Genomic DNA, 19698 nt, shown 5'->3' on the forward strand with positions numbered 1-19698 from the left:
GCCGCAGATGTCAATCTCGGCATCGTTTTGCGGAGATGCGTACGCGCCAGAATCTGACTTGCTGCGGCTCTTCCCAGTTTCCCCAGCGCGGTGTGCGCCAGGCTGCCCCCAGAAACTGCTGGAATCTGGGTCTTGCATGTGGGAGGCACGCACGGCGTGAGTAGTTTTGTAGTAAACAGTTAAAAATTCCAGTGGATACCCCAGAGACATTTCTCCCACCCAGTGGATGTCTTTGGTTTTGTGTTTTTGTTTTTGTTTTGAAAAAAAGGTAGGTATCTCCAATGTGAAGAAGTTAGGATAGTTTTCTTTCAACTTTAAATCAACTGCTGTTCACAGTTTTTCTGCCTTTAATACTGTTTTCAAAAACAAGAGACACTGTCCTCTAGGGCATGATTCCCTGCTGTCACTAAACGTATACCCGTAGGTCCTTTGGGTTTTAAAAGGTTTATTGTTGAACACCTGGGAGAATAGATAGCTTATAACCAAGTCGTAGAAAAGTTACAAAGCTCAGGAGGTCTTAAACAGTCATCATCTCTGTTCTCTTTACCCTTTAGCCACCGTCCAGAAGAAGCTTTGGACTTTGCATTTTCCTTTCACCTTATTACTGAGAAGACATTTTATCCTAATTTCTAAAAGGGTGGCTTTTGGCTAAATTTCTCATCCCTAATGCCCTACCTAAATGCCAAGAGACTGTCATTTTTTCCAGTGGTTGTGAAGATGTTTGATTAGACCTTTGTCCTTCTCCCTGGACCATTGGAGAAGCCCCTCTCTCTCCTTTGTGTACATTCTAGCTTTGTCATTCCCTTCCCCAGATTTGTCTCTTCTAAAGACACTTGCATATTCATAATCCTTTATTGGTTCCACATCAGAAATAAGCCGTGGTTAGATTTTTCCCTCACTCCATACACCAGCAATAATTGTGTATAAATTAGAAATTTAAATATCAGCAAATAACTATATAAGTGCCAATGGAAGTTATAGATAAATATATAATCTTGGTAGGAAGAAGGCTGTAAAATACGACAACAATAAGGGAATATATATACGGAGAACAATATCTGCAACATAAGGCTGGCAAAAGGTTAATAGCCTTAATAAAGAAAGTTGTTTTATGTGATGATGTACAAAAGTAACATTCAGTTATATGAACAGTTCTTTGCATTACAGAAAGACGTTATAATTGGCATTTTGTTATTCATATAGATGAACCAATTTTTTGTTATTACTTCTATAGCAAAAACAAATTAGTTACTCACCAGGACTGTGCAGCATAGAACATCAGCAAGAGATCACCAAACTAAAGACTGATTTAGAAAAGAAAAGTATCTTTTATGAAGAAGAATTGTCTAAAAGAGAAGGAATACACGCCAATGAAATTAAAAACCTGAAGAAAGAACTTCATGATTCAGAAGGCCAGCAACTTGCTCTCAACAAGGAAATTTTGATTTTGAAAGACAAATTGGAAAAAAACAGGAGAGAGAGGTAAGCATCGAGTTATCTACCCCTCCCGTCAGTATCTGTTGAATGCCTGCAGTGTGCCAGGGACCGGAGATACGCAGGCAGTACACGTATCCCAAAGTCCAGATTAGTCACCCGAGGATGACAGGGGGTCGGGAAACCAGCGGGATGGTGTAAGTGTGAGCAGAAGGGCAGGTGCAGCCCTCGCAGAGGCACGGGAGGTAACTTTGGTATGTCTAGGTTTTTTGGACTAAATTCTAGCCAAGACCAAAGAAAGAGAAAATACCTGACTGTGGAAGGGAGTCCATTAAGTGCCAGGATGGAGAGGGAAAGGGGAACAGGGCACGTTCCGAAGATGAAGGCTGTTCGCTACGGTGGAGCCACAGATGAGAGGGTGAGAAGCGGGGCTGGAGAGGGAAGTGGAGGCAAGGTCACGAAGGAGGAAGGAATTTGGACTTCGTGCCGAGGCCATTGAAGGCAGGTGACAGGGCGGTACTCGTGGTCCCGTGTGGAGTGGGACAGGCGGGAGCAGATGGCAAGGAGGAACCTGGCAGCGAGAGATGAGCAGGACCGCAGGTGCTGACCGGGCAGGTGGGGGAAGCGTGTGGGCTCAGAAGGTCCCGGAGAGCCAGAACCTGGGTGCCATAATGGCCAGGTGTGAGAAAGTGCCAGGATTTTAGGCAGCCGGATGTGTGCTGTTGTCATTCTCAACTTCTATTGGAAGCCAAAGTTTATTTAGTTTGGTACATTCGCTCAGCCAGACTTTTTTAGAACCTGCTGTGGGTAAAGCAGTATTGTAGGCACTGGGAACGTGGCAGTGGACAGACAGACAAATCTCTGTCCGTATGGAGCTTTCCTTTAGCCAGGTGAAGGGCTGTAAACAAAATAAGTAAAATATAGAATATGTTAGGTAATGATAAATGCCAGGAACAGAACATAAGGCACAGGATGGGGCCATGAGGCATTAAGGGGGCAATTAAATTGTGTATAGAGGCTGGTCTGGAAAAATTGCGATGAGAAGGACTGGAGAAAGTGGGGGCATCTGTGCAGATGTAGAAGAACATTCTATGTGAAGAACAGCCTGTTAAAAAAAATAATGAGAAGGCAATACTGTGGAGACAGTAAAAAGATGAGTGGGTGCCAGGGATTGGGGGAGGGGGGCGGATGTGATGTCCGGGAGGACGCCAGGACAGGATGTCCAGGGCAGTCTCTTGGTGTGATGCTACAGTGATGGTCACATGCCGTTATGCACGTGTCCAAACCCTAACGTGAGCTGTGGAGTTGGAGTGATGACGACCTGCCAGATGTACGTTCACTAACTGTAACAAATGTTCCACTCTGGTGGGGGATGATGATGTGGGGGCTGTACCGTGTTTGGGGGCGGGGAGTAAGTGGGAAATCTCTGCTATGGACCTAAAACTTTTCTAAAAAGTAAAGTCTATTAAGAAAAATGGTTTAAGGAGACCAGTGTGGCCGAAGTAGACTTAAGGGGAAAGAATCTTAGGAGAGGAGTATGAGGGGGAACAGGGGCCAGATCATGTAAGGCTTTATAGCAGGTCACTTCTGGTTATTTACTCTGAGGAAAACTGATGCGGGGAGTACGCAGGATTTTGAGTCGAAAATTGAGATATTGGGTTGTGTTTTAAAAGGGTTACTCTGACTAGCTGGTTAAGAATAGTCTGACTTAGGGGCGCCCGGGTGGCTCAGTTGGTTAGACATCCGACATCAGCTCAGGTCATGAGCTCATGGCTCGTGAGTTCAAGCCTCACGTCAGGCTCTGAGCTCTCAGCACAGAGCCTGCTTCAGATCCTCTGTCTCCTTCTCTTTCTGCCCCTCTCCTCTCCTCTCCTCTCCTCTCCTCTCCTCTCCTCTCCTCTCCTCTCCTCTCCTCTCCTCTCTCTCTTTCCCTCAAAAATAAACAAACATTAAAAAAAAAAAAAGTCTGACTTCCATAAGAGGAGAAAAGCCCTGAACTCCTGTAGAAGGCTGCCACAGAAATCCAGGCAAAGGAGGGTGGTGACTTGGCCCAGGGTGGGGGCAGAAGTGGTGGTAAGAAACATTGGAATTCTTGTGCTCCTGAACAGTAAAGATACTGGTTTTTGTTGATGGTTTAGACGTGGGATGAGAAGGGAAGAGGAAGGACCAAGGATGGTGCTGAGGTTTGGGGCTTTAGCAATTAGGAGGATGTAGTTACCGTTTAGAAAGGAACAGGGTAAGGGAAGCATGTTGGGGATGAGAGTATTACCGGGAGTTCATTTTAAACAAGTTCCGTTTGAGATGTGTATTAGGCACCCACGTGGAGATGTCACATAGGCCGTTGGACAGATCAGCTGGATTTTAAGGCTAGAAATAAAATCCTAGGAGTATTAGATCACTCACATGGTATTTAAAGCAGTGAGACTACTTGAGATCCCTTAGCAGTTGGTATAGATGGCACAAAGGTCCAGCACTGAGCCCTGGCGTGCTCTGATCTTTGGAAGTTTGTTAATGAGGAAGAAACAGCAAAGTGGCCAGCAAGGACGATGGGAAGAAGACCCAACAAATTTGGTGTCCTGGAGACCATGTGATGAAAGCATATCGAGTCTGTCTATACGTTAAACAAGATGAGGTATGAATTAAGTAAGATGAGGCCCAAACAATGATCATTGAATTTAACATTAGGAAGCTCGTTGGTAACTCTGATAAGAACAATTTCCGTGGAACAGGAGGGGCAAAAACCCCACAGCGGGAACCAAGACTAGGAGGAGAGCGATTGGAACCAGAAATGTGGGACAACAGGGTTTTGAGGCGGTGGCGCAGCAGATGCCAGATTCTGTGTGGTGATAAGCAGCTAGGCGATGAGGAAGGGATACAGCAGACTCAGGGATTCCGGGCGGCTCCCATGAGCGAGAAGGCAGAGAATTGGAAAATGAAATGTGATCTAGGGCTTAGGGGAGACTGTTCATTCTGTTCTCTTATGGAAGAGACTTCTGCTCTGTTCCATGCTGGTGGGAAAAAGCAAGAATAATTTCACAGAAATTTTACTCCGTTTGTTTGTGTACACATTTTTTCTGAAAGGCCTCTTTGTATTTTGTCATGTTTTTGTCATTGTTCGTTGCTTGGAGTTACTTCTGAATCAAGAAAGATCCTTAAGCGTGACTGAATTTCATATTTTGACTATAGATAATTTTTTAACGTGGCATATTTGCTTGCACACAAGCAAAAATGGTTTCTTTTCCCAGAAGTTAGCATTTAAATTACAATTTCATGGGGCGCCTGGGTGGCACAGTCGGTTAAGCGTCCGACTTCAGCCAGGTCACGATCTCGCGGTCCGTGAGTTCGAGCCCCGCGTCGGGCTCTGGGCTGACGGCTCAGAGCCTGGAGCCTGCTTCCGATTCTGTGTCTCCCTCTCTCTCTGCGCCTCCCCCGTTCATGCTCTGTCTCTCTCTGTCCCAAAAATAAACGTTGAAAAAAAATAAAATAAAATAAATTACAATTTCATTTACACTCACTAATGTAGTAATGGAAGGGATTTTTAACATCACATTTTTAAAATCAGCCGGTATGTAGGTTCTCGGTTGACTCGGGATCAGTCATAGGAAATTACCCAGAACAGATCCATATTGACTTTCATTTACTGCTAAGATATAAAGCGTTCCTTACAAATTTTTTTATTAAGTATAAGTTGACACTTATACTCAAGTGTTACATTTCTTTCAGGCGTACAGCACGCGATTCAACTTCTCTATTGGTTACGCTGTGTTCCCCACAAGTGTAACTGCCATCTGTCACCTCACAGCAGCGTTCCAGTATCACTGTATTCCCTGTGCTGTGCCCTTTATTTCTTTATCTTATTCATTCCATAAGTGGAAGCCTGTACCCCCCACCCTGCTTCCCTCACCCGCTCCCCTCTGGAAGCCATGTTTGTTCTCTGTTTTTATAGGTCTCATTCTGCTTTTCATTTGTTTGTTTATTCATTTTGTTTTTTAGATGGTACATATGAGTGAAATCATATGGTATTTGTCTTTCTCAGTTTGGCTTCTCTCACTTGATTCCCTCTAGGTCCACCCCTGTTACCACAAATGGCAAGACCTCATCCCTTTTTACGGCTGTGTAATATTCCATCATGTGTGTATACACATCTTCTTTATCCATTTGTCCATTGACACACACTGAAGTTGCTTCCATATCTTCGCTTTGTAAATGATGCTGCAGTAAACATAAGGGTGCATATATCTGTTCAAATTAGTGTTTTCATTTTCTGTACGTAAATAGCAGTGGAATTCCTGGATCACACGGTATATCTATTTTTAATTTTTTTGAGGGACCTCCATACTGTTTTCCACAGTGGCTGCACCAGTTGCATTCCCACCAACAGTGCACAAGGATTCCCTTTTTTACACATCCTTGCCAACACTTACTTCTTGTCTCTCTGATTTTAGCCATTCTGACAGGTGCAAGGTGATATCTCACTGGGGTTTTGATTTGCACTTCCCTGATGGTGAATGATGTTGAGCATCTTCTCACGTGTCTGTTGACCATCTGGATGTCTTCTTTGGAAAAATGTCTATTCAGGTCCTCTTCTCCTTTGTTTTTTGTTGTTGAATTATGTAAGTTCTTTATATGTTTTGGATATTAACCCCATATCAGACACATCATTTGGAAATATCTTCTCCCATTTAGTAGGTTGCCTTTTCATGTTGATGATGGTGTCCTTCACTGTGCAAAAGTTTTTTTTTTTTTTTCATTTTGATGTAGCCCCAACAGTTTATTTTTGCTTTCATTTCCCTTTCTTAGGAGACATATCTAGAAAAATGTTGCAATGGCCAGTCAGTGTCAGAGAAAGTACTGCCTGTGCTCTCTGTTAGTATTTTTGTCAGGTCTCACCTTGATGGTTTTTTTGTGTGTAGGGTGTGAGAAAGTGGCCCAGTTTCATTCTTTTGCATGCAGCTGTCCAGTTTTCCCAGCACCATTTATTGAAGAGACCGTCTTTTCCCCATTGTATATTCTTGCCTCCTTTGTCATAGATTAATTGAGCATGTAAGCTTGGGTTTATTTCTGGGATCTCTGTTCCATTGATTTAGGTGTCTGTTTTTGTGCCAGTAGCAAACTGTTTTAATCACTACAGCTTTGTAGCACAGCTTGAAATCTTGTAGTACACCCCCAGCTTTGTTCTTCTTCCTCAAGATTGCATTGGCTACTTGGGGTCTTTTGTGGTTCCGTACAAATTTTAGTAGTATTTGTTCGAGTTTTGTGAAAAATGCTGTTGCCATTTTCATAGGGATTGCCCTGAACTATAGATTGTTTTGGCTAGTAGGAACATTTTAGCAATATTAATTCTTCCAATCCATGAACATGGGATATCTTTCCATTTGTGTCATCTTTAGCATCCGTCCTAGTTTTCAGAGTACAAATTAGCATTTGTACAAAATGGTCTTTCACCATCTTGGTTAAGTTTATTCCCAGGTATTTCTTTATTCTTGTTGGTATAATTGTAAAATTAGTTGTATCTGTCTTTCTCTGTATGGCTTATTTCACTTAGCATGACACTCTCCAGTTCCATCCACGTTGCTACAAAAGGCCATATTTCATTTTTTTCTCATTGCTACGTAGTATTCCATTGTGTGTATAAACCACAATTTCTTTATCCATTCATCAGTTGATGGACATTTAGGCTCTTTCCATAATTTGGCTATTGTTGAGAGTGCTGCTATGTTAGAGTGGGAGAGAGCCAAAGCATAAGAGACTGTTAAAAACTGAGAACAAACTGAGGGTTGATGGGGGGTGGGAGGGAGGGGAGGGTGGGTGATGGGTATTGAGGAGGGCACCTTTTGGGATGAGCACTGGGTGTTGTATGGAAACCAATTTGTCAATAAATTTCATATATATATATAAAAAAAATAAAAGCAGTTGTTTTCTTAATTTCTGTTTCTCCTACTTTGTTATTAGTGTGTTAGTGAAATACTACTGACTTCTGAGTTTTAATTTTGTATCCTGCAACCTTGCTGAATTCATTTGTTACTACTAGTAGTTTTTTTTTTAGTGAAGTCTTTAGGGTTTTCTATGTATTGTATCATGTCATCTGCAAACAGTGACAGTTTAACTTCTTCCTCGCCAGTATGGGTGCCTCTTACATCTTTTCTCTTCTCTTCTCTTCTCTTCTCTTCTCTTCTCTTCTTTTCCATGGTGTGTGTGTGTGTGTGTGTGTGTGTGTGTGTGTGTGTGAGATTCCCGTGGCTAGGACTTCCAGTATTATTTATGCTGAATCAAAATAGTGAGAATGAACATCCTTGTCTTGTTCCTGACCTTAGGGGAAAAGCTCTCAATTTTTCACCATTGCATTTGATGTTATTTGTGGGTTTTTCGTATATGGCATTTATTATGTTGAGATATATTCCCTCTAAACCTGCTTTGCTGAAAGTTTTTAGCATGAATGGGTAGTTGAATTTTGTCAAATGCCTTTTCTGTGTCCTTTAAGATAATCATATAATTTTTATCCTTCATTTTGTCGATGTGGTATATAATGTTGACTGATCTGTGAATATGGAACCACCCTTATATTCCAGAATAAGTCCCACTTGATCATGGTGAATGATCCTTTTAATGTATTGTTGACTGCAGTTTGCTGATATTTTGTTGAACATTTTTGCATCTATGTTTATCAGGGATATTGGCCTGTGGTTTTCTTCTTTCTTTCTTTCTTTCTTTCTTTCTTTCTTTCTTTCTTCCTTTCTTTTTCTTTTCTTTTCTTCTCTTCTCTTCTCTTCTCTTCTCCTTTCCTTTCCTTTCCTTTCCTTTCTTCCTTTTCCTTTTTCCTTTTTCCTTTTCCTTTTCCTTTTCCTTTTCCTTTTCCTTTTCCTTTTCCTTTTCTTTTTGGTGGTGTCTTTGTCTGGTTTTGGTAATGGGATAATGCTGGCCTCATAGAATGAATTTGAAAGTTTTCTGTCCTCTTCTGTTTGTTGGAATAGTTTGAGGAGAACAGGTATTAACTCTTCTTTAAATGTCTGGTGGAATTCACATGTTAATCCATCTGGTCCTGGATTTTTATTTTTTGGTAGTGTTTTGATTATTGGTTCAATATTGTTACTAGTAATTGGTCTATTCAGATTTTTTGTGTCTTCCTGATATAGTTTAGAAGATTGTGTATTTCTAGGAATTAATCCATTTCTGCTAGTTTGTCCAATTTGTTGGCATATAATTTTTCATAGAATTCTCTTGATTCTTTGTATTTCTGTAGTGTCAGTTTTTCCCTTGTTTCTGATTTAATGTATTTGGGTCTTTTTATTGATGAGTCTGGGTAAGTGTTTATCAATTTTGTTTTATCTTTTCAAAGAACCAGTTCTTGGTTTCATTGTTGTTTTTTTCTGTTTTTTTAAATCTCTATTTCATTTATTTCTTTTTTTATTAATTTTTTTAATGTTTATTTATTTTTGAGAGAGAGAGACAGAGCACAAGCGGGAAAGGGGCAGAGAGAGAGGGAGACACAGAATCTGAAGCAGGCTCCGGGCTCCGAGCTGTCAGCACAGAGCCCGACACGGGGCTCGAACCCACGAGCTGTGAGATCATGACCTGGGTCAAAGTCGGACACTTAACCAACTGAGCCCCCCAGGCGCCCCTCTGTGTCATTTATTTCTCCTCTGATCTTCTTTATTTCCTTCCTTCTACCCACTTTGGGTTTCATTTGTCTTTTTTTCTAATTGAGGTAAAAAGTTAGATTGTTTACTTGAGCTTCTTGTTTCTTCAGTTAGCATTTATTACTGGATAGCTCCCTCTTAGAACCTCTTGTGCTGTCTCCCAAAGATTTTGGACCACTGCGTTTTCGTTGTCCTTTGTCTCCATGTATTTTTTGATGAATTTATTTCTTTTTTATTTACTCATGGACCCATTGGTTGTTTAGAATAAGCCTCTTTGGGGCACCTGGGTGCCCTCCATGCCCAGTGTGGAGTCTGCTTAAAATTCTGTCTCTCCCTCTGCCTCTCTCCCCTTCACACACACTTGTGCTTGCACTCTCTCTAAACAACAACAACAAAAAATAGATAGATAGATCTTCATCTGTATAGCAGCTCCATGTTTGAACACTGATTCCCCTTTCTCTCTTTGGTGGTTTGTACAAAGTCTGTTAGAACTCTTTTTGCCTCTAAGGGTGAATCACTTGTGCCCCTCAGAACTATCTCTTTAAATAAATTGTATAGGAGTGCCTGGGTGGGTAAGCATCTGACTTCAGTTCAGGTCATGATCTCGCAGTTCGTGAGTTTGAGCCCCGCATCGGGCTCTGTGCTGACAGCTTGGAGCCTGGAGCCTGCTTCGGATTCTGTGTCTCCCTCTCTGTCTTCTCCTCCCCCGCCCACACTGTCTGTCTCTCTCTCTCTCTCTATCTCTCAAAAATAATAAATAAACATAAATAAATGAGTTTTACAATATTAAATTTTTTGTGTGTGCATGCATATGTGTGTATGTAGGTAGGTACGTACTTAAGGAAGAAGGAAGGAAGGGCTGAGAGGAAGGGCTGAATATATTGAGAGGACTGTTGGAAATGTCACTGAGGGTTTGCTAGCACTCTCGAGCCGAGAAGGAATCATGTGGCGCCCACTGTCCCCCTCTTTCCCTGACCTCCACCTTTGCCCATACTTTGTGGTCTGTGTGCAGCCACATAACGTGAGCACAGTCATGAAAGCTACAGATCGCAGATGCCTTCCTCAGAGTTTCAAGTGGAAAACAAAGTAGATGTTGGCAGACAGATCTATTAATAAAAAGGAAATGATTGTAACTTTTAATTTTAAGGGGGAGGATTGGGACTTGGCACCTTCAAGATGGTGCGACTTTTCAGAGTAAAATGTGGAACAGCAGCCAGTCTGGGAAGTCGTTTCACCTCTGACTCAATTCCTTTTTTTCCTCTTCTGTTTTGAATTGTGTTAGTCAAAGTGAAAGGGAAGAATTTGAAAACGAGTTCAAACAACAGTACGAAAGAGAAAAAGTGTTGTTAACTGAAGAAAATAAGAAACTGACAAGTGAACTTGATAAGGTGAGTGCTACAATCTGCTCTCCCCTCCTTGAGCAGGTTCTGGACGTCCAGCACGGTGACAGAAATTGTAGCCTGGTCTTATACTCGGCACAACTGAGACTCAGTACCCCTCCTTATACACAAGGATTACTTGTGGGGTGCAGGCAGGGCTTCCTTCCACCCGTCCGTGCGGGGGCTCTGGATACGGCTTTGCTTATCCCCTCTTCTTCTTCATCCCTCTTATTTTTTGAGCCTCTTTTCTTTCTTTCACTTTCCATCTGTTCTCTTTTTACTCTTTCCTCTCATATTTGTCCCTTAACTCTGTCATGGCTGCCGAAGTTAAGCTGGCCCTTGGCAAGAGCAGGAACAATTAGGCCAAACTGGGGCGGGTTTGACAACCATGATTTCATGTTCATGGTGGAGAACTACCTGTAGCTAGAAATAATATCCTTGGTGGGTAGGAATCCAGAGAAACCTACTCTGCCTGTGGGCGCCCGGGGGGGCTCAGGCGGTGAAGCATCTGACTCTTGGCTTCGGCTCAGGTCATGATCTCACAGTTTGTGGTTTTGAGCCCTGCACCGGGCTCTGTGCTGACAGCGTGCAGACTGCTTGGGATTCTCTGTCTCCCTCTCTCTCTCTCTGCCCCTCCCCTGCTCACTCTCTCAATCTCTCTCTCTATATATAATAAGTAAATAAACACTGAAAGAAAGAAAGAAAAGCAAAGCAAAGAAAAGCGAAGCTCCACCGAAATTCTGTAGCTCAAGTAAAGAACAGAACCATAGATTAAACTTAGACTCTGCCAGATTTATGAATGAAATTTCAAATACATAAAGGGAATGTTTTTCCATTTAGTAGCTCAGATTTTTTGAACTGCCATCCTTTTGCATTTCTTTTGTCAGTTCCTAACAAACAGTTGTAAAAATCCTAATATTATCCACATGTTTTAGTAATCATATTTACATTTAAATGAGAACGTTTGGGTAATTGTATTTTATAGTGATTTCTAGGATTTTCCTCCCGTAAAAATATTTTGTTCAACTATTAATTATTCCAGTAACTAATAATGACCATGACTGAAAGAGTCATGAATTGAAAGCCCATGACTAAATAGTCATAAAAGAGAGGCTCTTTGTTCTGTTTTCCACTGCGTTCCGTATCTTTCACTACTTACCCCATGACTGTTCGGTTTTTTAAACATTTAAAAATGACCTTGCTTGTTCGGTTGAAAACTACTTGAGAAAGAATGTACACAAACTCTGTGGGAAGTGGCCCAAAGGTAGTATGAGTGTTTTGTTCAGAGTACAGAGAGCATGTGAAAGTTACCGTGTGACTTTTCGTTATTTCCGTTTAAATAAAACTAATAACTTTTGAATTTTATCCCCATAAAATTTAAGTCACATAATTGTTTTTTCATGTGTTGACTAATAACGACTGTAAAGTAAAACACTATTTCTGTCTATAAGAGAGAATTTAAGATTCTCTTAAGAGTTACCTTGAGGTAAGAAATGTAATTAAACTCTAGAAGGCCTCTTCATGTAGTTTCTAGTAGAAAATGTATACAGTTCAAGAAAAATTGAGAAACAATCAAATTGAATGTAGATCAAATCTTGTATTCACTCCTTGGTTTTTTTCATCACTAACCATAAAGTTCTGTTGACTTTACGAGAAACACATATTTCATTTTTAAGCAATACTCTTTGGATTTTGATGAGATGTGGAGGATAAAAATAAAAGCTTGTCCCCGAAGCTTGTAAAAATAGAATGTTACCTTTTCTTACTAACGTGAAAGCTCTGATGAAGGATAGGAGTAGAACTCTGAGGGCAAATATTTAATGACAAATGATAACAAGGAAATATTCATTCCTGGAGCGGTAGAGACAGACCTGGGTTCTGCTACCATTTAAGCCCCTTCCCAATTTTTGCTGTTTTTATTCAGCCTTTGCTTTCTTCCTCCTTAACTGTCGGTTCACCTACCTGAGCACCTGCACTGTTTCTTCTGTTCATTCATTTTCTGGTTTGGTTCGAACTGTGTATTTTTGCCAGGAGGAGTAACCAGAGTACTTTTGCCATTGTTCCAGCCCTTCCATCTGGAACCCAGTGAAGGGATTCAAACAGAACTTCTGGTATAGAAGCCAGAAGGCAACTCTTAGGTTAATTTTCAAACTTACATAATTAATCTCATGAAGAGATTCTCACATGCACAGTTTTAAACTCTAAAAACTAAAATTTTAAAGGAAATCAAAAGAAAGTGTGTTGATATTTTCAGAAGTCTGCTAAATTTCTTACAGGGGCGCCTTGGTGGCTCAGTCGGTTAAGTCTCCGACTTTGGCTCAGGTCATGATCTCTCAGTTCATGAGTTCGAGCCCCACATCGGGCTCAGTGCCAACAGCTCGGAGCCTTGGAGCCTGCTTTGAATTCTGTGGCTCCCTCTCTCTCTGCTTGACCTCTCTTGACCTGCTGACCTCTCTCTCTCTCTCTCCCCCCCCAAAAAAAAAACATAAAAAAATTTTTCTTTTAAAGATAATTATGGCAAATAAAATTAGCCATATATGTTAGGAAGTGAAAGTAAATGATTTTCCAGTCAGGAAAAATATTATTTTTGTCTTGGTTTTAAATCACACTATTTTCAAAAAAAGCAGAATTATAAAAAACGTGGAGTATATTAACATAAAAGTTAACCCATGATCTCACCACAAAACAACTATGGTAATTTTATAGGTTCCTTTCCAGATTTTGTTTATATATATACTATTACGTAAGTGCAGTCATATATACATCCATTTTCTAATCTGCCTTTTCACTTAAAATGTCCTGAGCATGTTTCCATATTCTTATGTAGTCTTATAATTACTATAAGCCAAATATGTCAATGTACAAATAGCAAAACCTTCTCATTTCCAAAGAAGCAAAATGAACAAACCCTTAGGTAGAATGTACTAATGAGTTACTTTATATTTACTCAGAATTTACTTCTGAGTTACTTTATATAAATCATTTTATCCTCACAAAAGCTCTGTGAGGTGTACCCAATTATTCTTGCCATTTTATAGATGAGGAAACTGAGGCAGAGGGAATGAAGCTCCTTTCCTAATCAGAGAACCAGGAAGTGGCCAAACGGAATTTGGACACAGGCAATCTGGCTCCAGAGTCCATGCTTTTATTCAGTAGTAATGAAAATATTAGCATTTCTCTGAGTAATACTAAACAAATCTACTTAAAACCACTTGTAGGTGTCGTAACATAGCCGTGCAAAATCTGCATTTCCTCTCCTTCCTGCAAACATCTAGTTGACGTCACTCACAAATCAGTTGGAAGGGCTGTCAAAAAAAGGTGTGTTGTAGGAATGAATTAGCGAAGACGTTGCATCTGCCAGAAGAAATTTCAGAAACAGCTGGTAGACTTCTAGCTAGGCTAACATGAAGAGACTGATGAATCCTGTCAAGAAAAGAAACATTTCAAGGTGGACACGATTGTCAAAAACAATGATTTCGGAGCTCTGGGAAGCAAGGGGAGGAAGACCGCTCCGAAACATTGCTGAGATAAGTGAAGGAATGTCTGAACGAGCGGAGAGATGGACCCCCGTTAATGAGCGAAAGACACATTTGCAGAAGAAACATACTCGAAATGGAGAAGGAACTCTTAACACTCATTAATAAGAAATAAATACAAACAACCCATTGAAAAAAATGGGGAAAGTTTTTGAACAGACATTTCATGAAAGACCTATGAATGGCAGATCAGCTCGTGCAAAGATGTTCATTGTGGTCAGGAAAACGCCAGTTAAAACCACGGTCACGTGTGGCTATACACCCTCAAGAATGGGTAGAATCCATAAGAATGACCATACCCGCTGTTGGCAAGGACGTGGGGGAACTGGAAATCCCACGCTGCTTGCAGGCGTGGAAGGTGGGAGAGCCACTTTAGAAACAGTTTCAAAAGTTCTCAGAAAGTTAAGCATACACTTACCACGTGACCCAGAAATTTTCCTACTTACTTATGTAAGAGAATTAAAAACAGAGCCCTTTTCAAGACTTGTATGTGAATGTGCATAGCACCATTCTTCCCAAAAGCAAACCACTGGAAACAATACACATGCCCACCAACTAACGAACAGGCAAATAAGGTTTCCTATTATCCATACGATAGTCTACTACTCAGCTGTAGAAAGGAATGGATTTCTGATACGTGCAACACTGTGGTTGAACCTCAATAATGTGATGAGATATTAAATTGCTAGGAAAAGCAAAACCACAGAAGCAGAAAACAGATCCGTGATGCCTGGAACTCTGGGTGGGAGCCAGGGTTGACTGCAAACCAGCACTGGGGAAATTTCTCGTACTAGAAGTGTTCCAAAACGGGATTGTGGTGGTTGTTGCACGACTGCTTAAATTTATTAAAAATCTTTGAACCATACACTTGTAACGGATGAGTTTTATTACAGGTAAATTATACCTCAGTAAACCTGTAAAAAGAAGAGAGCCGGTAAAGTACGTTTTCAGACGTAAGTGGCACCCCTTGAGGTACGGAACTTAAACCCCTTCTTAATAGGCAGCTGAGGGTGTACGTGGGCCTTGATAACTTCTCTGGACCCCATTTCATTCTGAGAAGACCATGAGGTTGGGCGTAGGGTTAAACAGGGAATTACAGCTGTGTTCCTTTGGTAGAGTGGAAGAAATGAAACCGCATTGAGTTGTGTCTTAAGTGTCTCTCTCTCACAGAAGGATAGGCCAAAACACACGCGAGAAAAACCCTGGGTCATTAGGAGAATTGCTGATACATTTAGATGGAGGAGTTGGCATATGTGGCCTGTAGGCAAATCCGGCTTTCAGACTGTTTCTTTATGACCCATGAACTAAGAAGAGTTTTTACACTTATAAGTAGGTTTTTCTAAGAAGAACAAGATGTGATGGAGACCACATGTGGCCCACAAAGCCAAAAATACATACTATCTAATGCTTTACTGGAAAGCTTGCAGATCCCTGACTTAGAACATGGTTTTAGCCTGTATTAGAAACTGAACCTAACATACACAGGCATACACACACACACACACACACACGTATGTGTAAAGATACTTATTGTAAGGAATTTGCTTACCTGATTATGGAGGCTGACAATCCCAAGACCTGCAGTTTGCAGCCCGGAGACCCAAGGGAGCCTACAGTGTAGTTTCCGTCTGAGTCCAAAGGGCTTGAGACCCCGGGAGGAGCTGCTGTTTCAGTAAGAGTCCAAAGGCAGGAAAAACCAACATCCCAGCTTGAAGGCATTGAGACAGGAGGAGATTTGACTCACTAGGGTCAATCTTTTTGTTCTTCTTGCCTTTAGCTGATCGGATGGGCCCACTATGTTAGGAAGGGCAATCTGCTTTATTCAGTTTACTGATTCAAGTGTTAATCTCATCCAGAGGCACTGTCACAGACACGCCCTGATCACGTATGGGTACCTTGTGTGGCCCAGTCAAGTTAGCACATACAATTAACCATCACCAGGCCCCTCATCTCCACAGTCCTGTAAATAGCTCTTCTAGGAAAAATTCATCTCCTTCAAGTTGAGTAATTGAAAGGAAATGAACACAGTATCTCTATAAAACATACCAAAAAGCAAGAAAGGAATACTAACTAACGCAGCTTGAGACCATTTATGAGAGAAAATGTAACCATGAGATAAAAATTGAATGCAAATATTTTATCATAAATTTTTAAAAATGTATTAAAGCAGGAACTTTTGCTTCTGACTAGGACAGATTAGCTTGCATCATACCCACCACCTCCGCAAGAGCTGGATTTATTCTTTACTTGTTTTAATTTCCCACTGTATTTATCTGCAGCAAGGCATTGGAGAGTGAAGAGGGCAGGCTTCTTTACTGACCAAGATCCCATAGCGGAGCAGTGCAGGACGTTGAGCCCAGCACTCGGTGCTGCTTTTCCTTGAAGCATTTGCTGATAGGAAAGCAGTAGCTGAGGAGCCAGGAAGCTGAGCACAGTATTCCACAGGTTTGGAGAGAGAAATACAAGCTTTCTGTTGGACTCATTGAAAGGCTACATTTTAGGAGTAAGAGTGAACTGGAAAGAGATGAGCACTCTCAGTGACTGAAAACCAGCCTGCAGTACCTGACCTATCTTGGGTCTAAAGAGGGGGATGTTATACCGAGCCTCAAATTACCTCTAAAATTTTCATATAAAATGTGTGGCATGCATTAAACAATTACCATGCATACTAGGAGATACAACTGCATCACTGAAAACCAAGAGTAAAAATATTGCAAAAACAAAATAAGGAAAGAAAAAATGAAAACTAGACAGTCCATATAAATAAACCCGCAGAGATTCCCATGAGAATTTTCATAAATGAAAATTTAAAATAACTGTATGATAGAAAATAGGAAATGTGATGAATTTCAGCAGACAACTGGAATGTATACAAAAGAGTCAGGTGGCACCTCTAGAAGTAAAAACTAAAATAACCGAAATACCCAATAGAAGATTTTAACAGCAGATTGGAAAGAGCCAAAGAAAAGAGTGGATAAGTAAAAAAAAATTTCAGGCTAAAGTATGGGTAGAGATTAGAAAGGATGGAAATACCTAGAAGAGGACAGAAACCTAGGGGACATGGTATAAAGATCTGATGTACAAATATTTGCTTTCCCAGATGGAGAGGACAGAGAGACTGGCAAAAACAGTATGTGAAGAGTACATGGCCCATAATTTTCCAAACCTTATGAGAAACATTTACGTACAAATTCAGGAAATGCCACAAACCCTAAACGTGATATATAGAAACTAAAACCCACTTAGGGACATCAGAGAAAATCGACTAAAAACTTGCAGCTAAAGAAAATCCTAAAAGCAGTCAGAGCAGAAAGTCACATTATATTCAAACGAGTAAAAGTTAAACCGAAAGCTGACTTCCCAACAGAAAAAAAATGAAATCAAAAAGGAATAAAAACAGGGAATAAAAAGGAATGACATTTTCAAAGTGCTGGAGGATGATTATTGCCAACTTAGAATGTTCTATACATCAAAAAAAAAAATCTTTCAAAAATGAAAGCAGAAATTGAGACTACGAAACTCTGCAAGACCAACAACTACTTTTTTCAACAAATAAATTACAAGAAAAGTAAAAGTTCTGGAGGGGAACTGCTATAGACTGGAATGTTTACGTCCCTCCAAAATTCCCATGTTGAAACGTAACCTCTCATACGATAGTATGAGGAGGTGCTGCCTGTGGGTTGTGGTTAGTGCCTAGGGTGGAACCCTCATGATGGGGTTATTATCCCTATGAAAGCGACCCTGGAGACCCGTCTCAGGCCTCCCACCTCATACAGAGGCAGCCAGAAGACAGCCGTGTGAACCCAGCAGCGGCAGCCCCACCAGACCCTGAATCTGCTGGCACCTTGATCCTGGACTCTCCAGCCTCCGGACTGTGAGAAATAAATGTCTCCCATTTAAACCACCCGGTCCCTGGTATAAATAAAAGAGACTTAAAGGACATAGGGAACATTAATCTGTGTTTACTTGTTGGCAACATGATTCAGTTTAATAAACTGTTAACGTGTTTTGATCTTTCGAGGTAACTGGAAATTTGAAGTTCCTACCTATGTGATGATAATAAGGAAACTCGTTAAATTTAATAACACTGTGCTTATATTTTCAAAGAGAGGGCCTTCTTTGCAAGAGATATACACAGAAAATATATGGGTAAAATTATAGGTGTCTGGTATTTGCTGCAGAATAATACAGGAGGAAGGAGGAAGAAGACAGGATACAAATAAAATGGCATCGGGAGCGCCTGGGTGGCTCAGTCGGTTAAGCCTCCGACTTCGGCTCAGGTCATGATCTCACGGTCTGTGAGTTCAAGCCCCGCATCGGGCCCTGTGCTGACAGCTCAGAGCCTGGAGCCTGTTTCAGATTCTGTGTCTCCCTCTCTCTCTGACCCTCCCCCGTTCATGCTCTGTCTCTCTCTGTCTCAAAAATAAATTTAAAAAATGTTTAAAAAATAGAATGGCATCAAGGTGATAATTGTTGATGTTGGGTGTGGGCTCATGGGAATTAACTTATACTGTCCCATTTTTACATATGCTTGAAATTCTTTATAAGATTCTATTTTTTAAAAAGGATGACATAGAGATTTTCAGATCAAGAAAAAAACCAAGAGATGTTGTTATCAGTGGAACCTGGGGAGTTTTCAGGCAACTGGAGGTTTGCAGAGGGAAGCAGTTTAGCACAAGGAGTAGGGGAAAAGCAAAGGCAGGAAGAGAAAATATTCGATGTTTCCAAATTCAGTGACCAGAGGGTGCCTAATAAGAAATCAGGAAGACCATCAGTGTTTAGCGGAATATAGTGAGTTATCAAATTTAACAAGAGGCGTCTGGGCACCTTACATTCCTCTTCGCAAAAGTCACACGTGTCTTAAAACTGCCTTTCAGCTCACCACCTTGTATGAGAACTTAAGTATACGCAACCAGCAGTTAGAAGAGGAGGTAAAAGACCTGGCAGACAAGAAAGAATCGGTTGCGCATTGGGAAGCTCAAATCACGGAAATCATTCAGTGGTGAGTACTCGTTTCAGTGTGTTTTTGTGGGTGATTTTAGACATACGGCCAAGTTGGCGTGAATTCCGCAAGGCTACTAACGTGGGTTTTTTTTCCCCTTATTTTATCGCTTTGACAAATAACTTTCCCTGAGAAGCATAATTTTATTACTGACCTGTTATTTATTACCGATCCGTATTCTTGTATATTTTCAACTGTTCCTCTTTTCCCCAATGCAACAAGTAGCCCGTGCCTTCCATGGCTTCATTGAAAACTGGTGTTTCTAAGAAAAGGAAAGAAAAGAAAAGGTTATTCTAAGACAGTTGGTCCTTAAAAAAACTGAAGAAACTCATTCACTAGCTATAAGAACTCCTTTGTAAGACCAAAATTGCTGTTTGCGATTATTTTAAGAAACAGACGGCCCGGAGAAGAATTTCGAGCCTGAAGATGTGCCATCAGTTTCTTTCGTATACCACAGACTGATTCACACATGGCACCGTAAAAACCTTAAATGGTCACAGTTTCATATTATCAACTATTCTTTAAGCTCTTAAGATTTAATTTGGAATAATCACCTTAGTAACTTTCACATTATTTCATTAAGCGATTCTGGCATTTGTAAAAGTGTGTATATTTTTATAAAACATGAAGAAAGTTGAATCCAATAGGGATTTTATTTTGTAATGAAAATAGGTGGCTTCACTTTTTATATTTACTTTTCAACCTTTTGG

General features: G+C 40.7%; 1 protein-coding gene across 1 annotated transcript in view; it reads left to right on the forward strand.

The window, feature by feature from the left end:
• CDC42BPA (CDC42 binding protein kinase alpha) overlaps positions 1-19698 on the forward strand; it is a 270725-nt gene that overhangs the window by 168556 nt on the left and 82471 nt on the right. The window contains exons 16-18 of the mRNA XM_047076475.1: positions 1235-1482; positions 10354-10459; positions 18864-18988. Of these exons, the coding sequence (XP_046932431.1) occupies positions 1235-1482; positions 10354-10459; positions 18864-18988 (479 nt within the window). The remainder of the gene's footprint in view (positions 1-1234; positions 1483-10353; positions 10460-18863; positions 18989-19698) is intronic.

The sequence above is a fragment of the Lynx rufus genome, unplaced genomic scaffold, assembly GCF_022079265.1.
Source record: "Lynx rufus isolate CCGP_SWC_20201006 ecotype Redwood Valley unplaced genomic scaffold, mLynRuf1.p SCAF_15, whole genome shotgun sequence".
NCBI classification, from domain to species: Eukaryota; Metazoa; Chordata; class Mammalia; order Carnivora; family Felidae; genus Lynx; species Lynx rufus.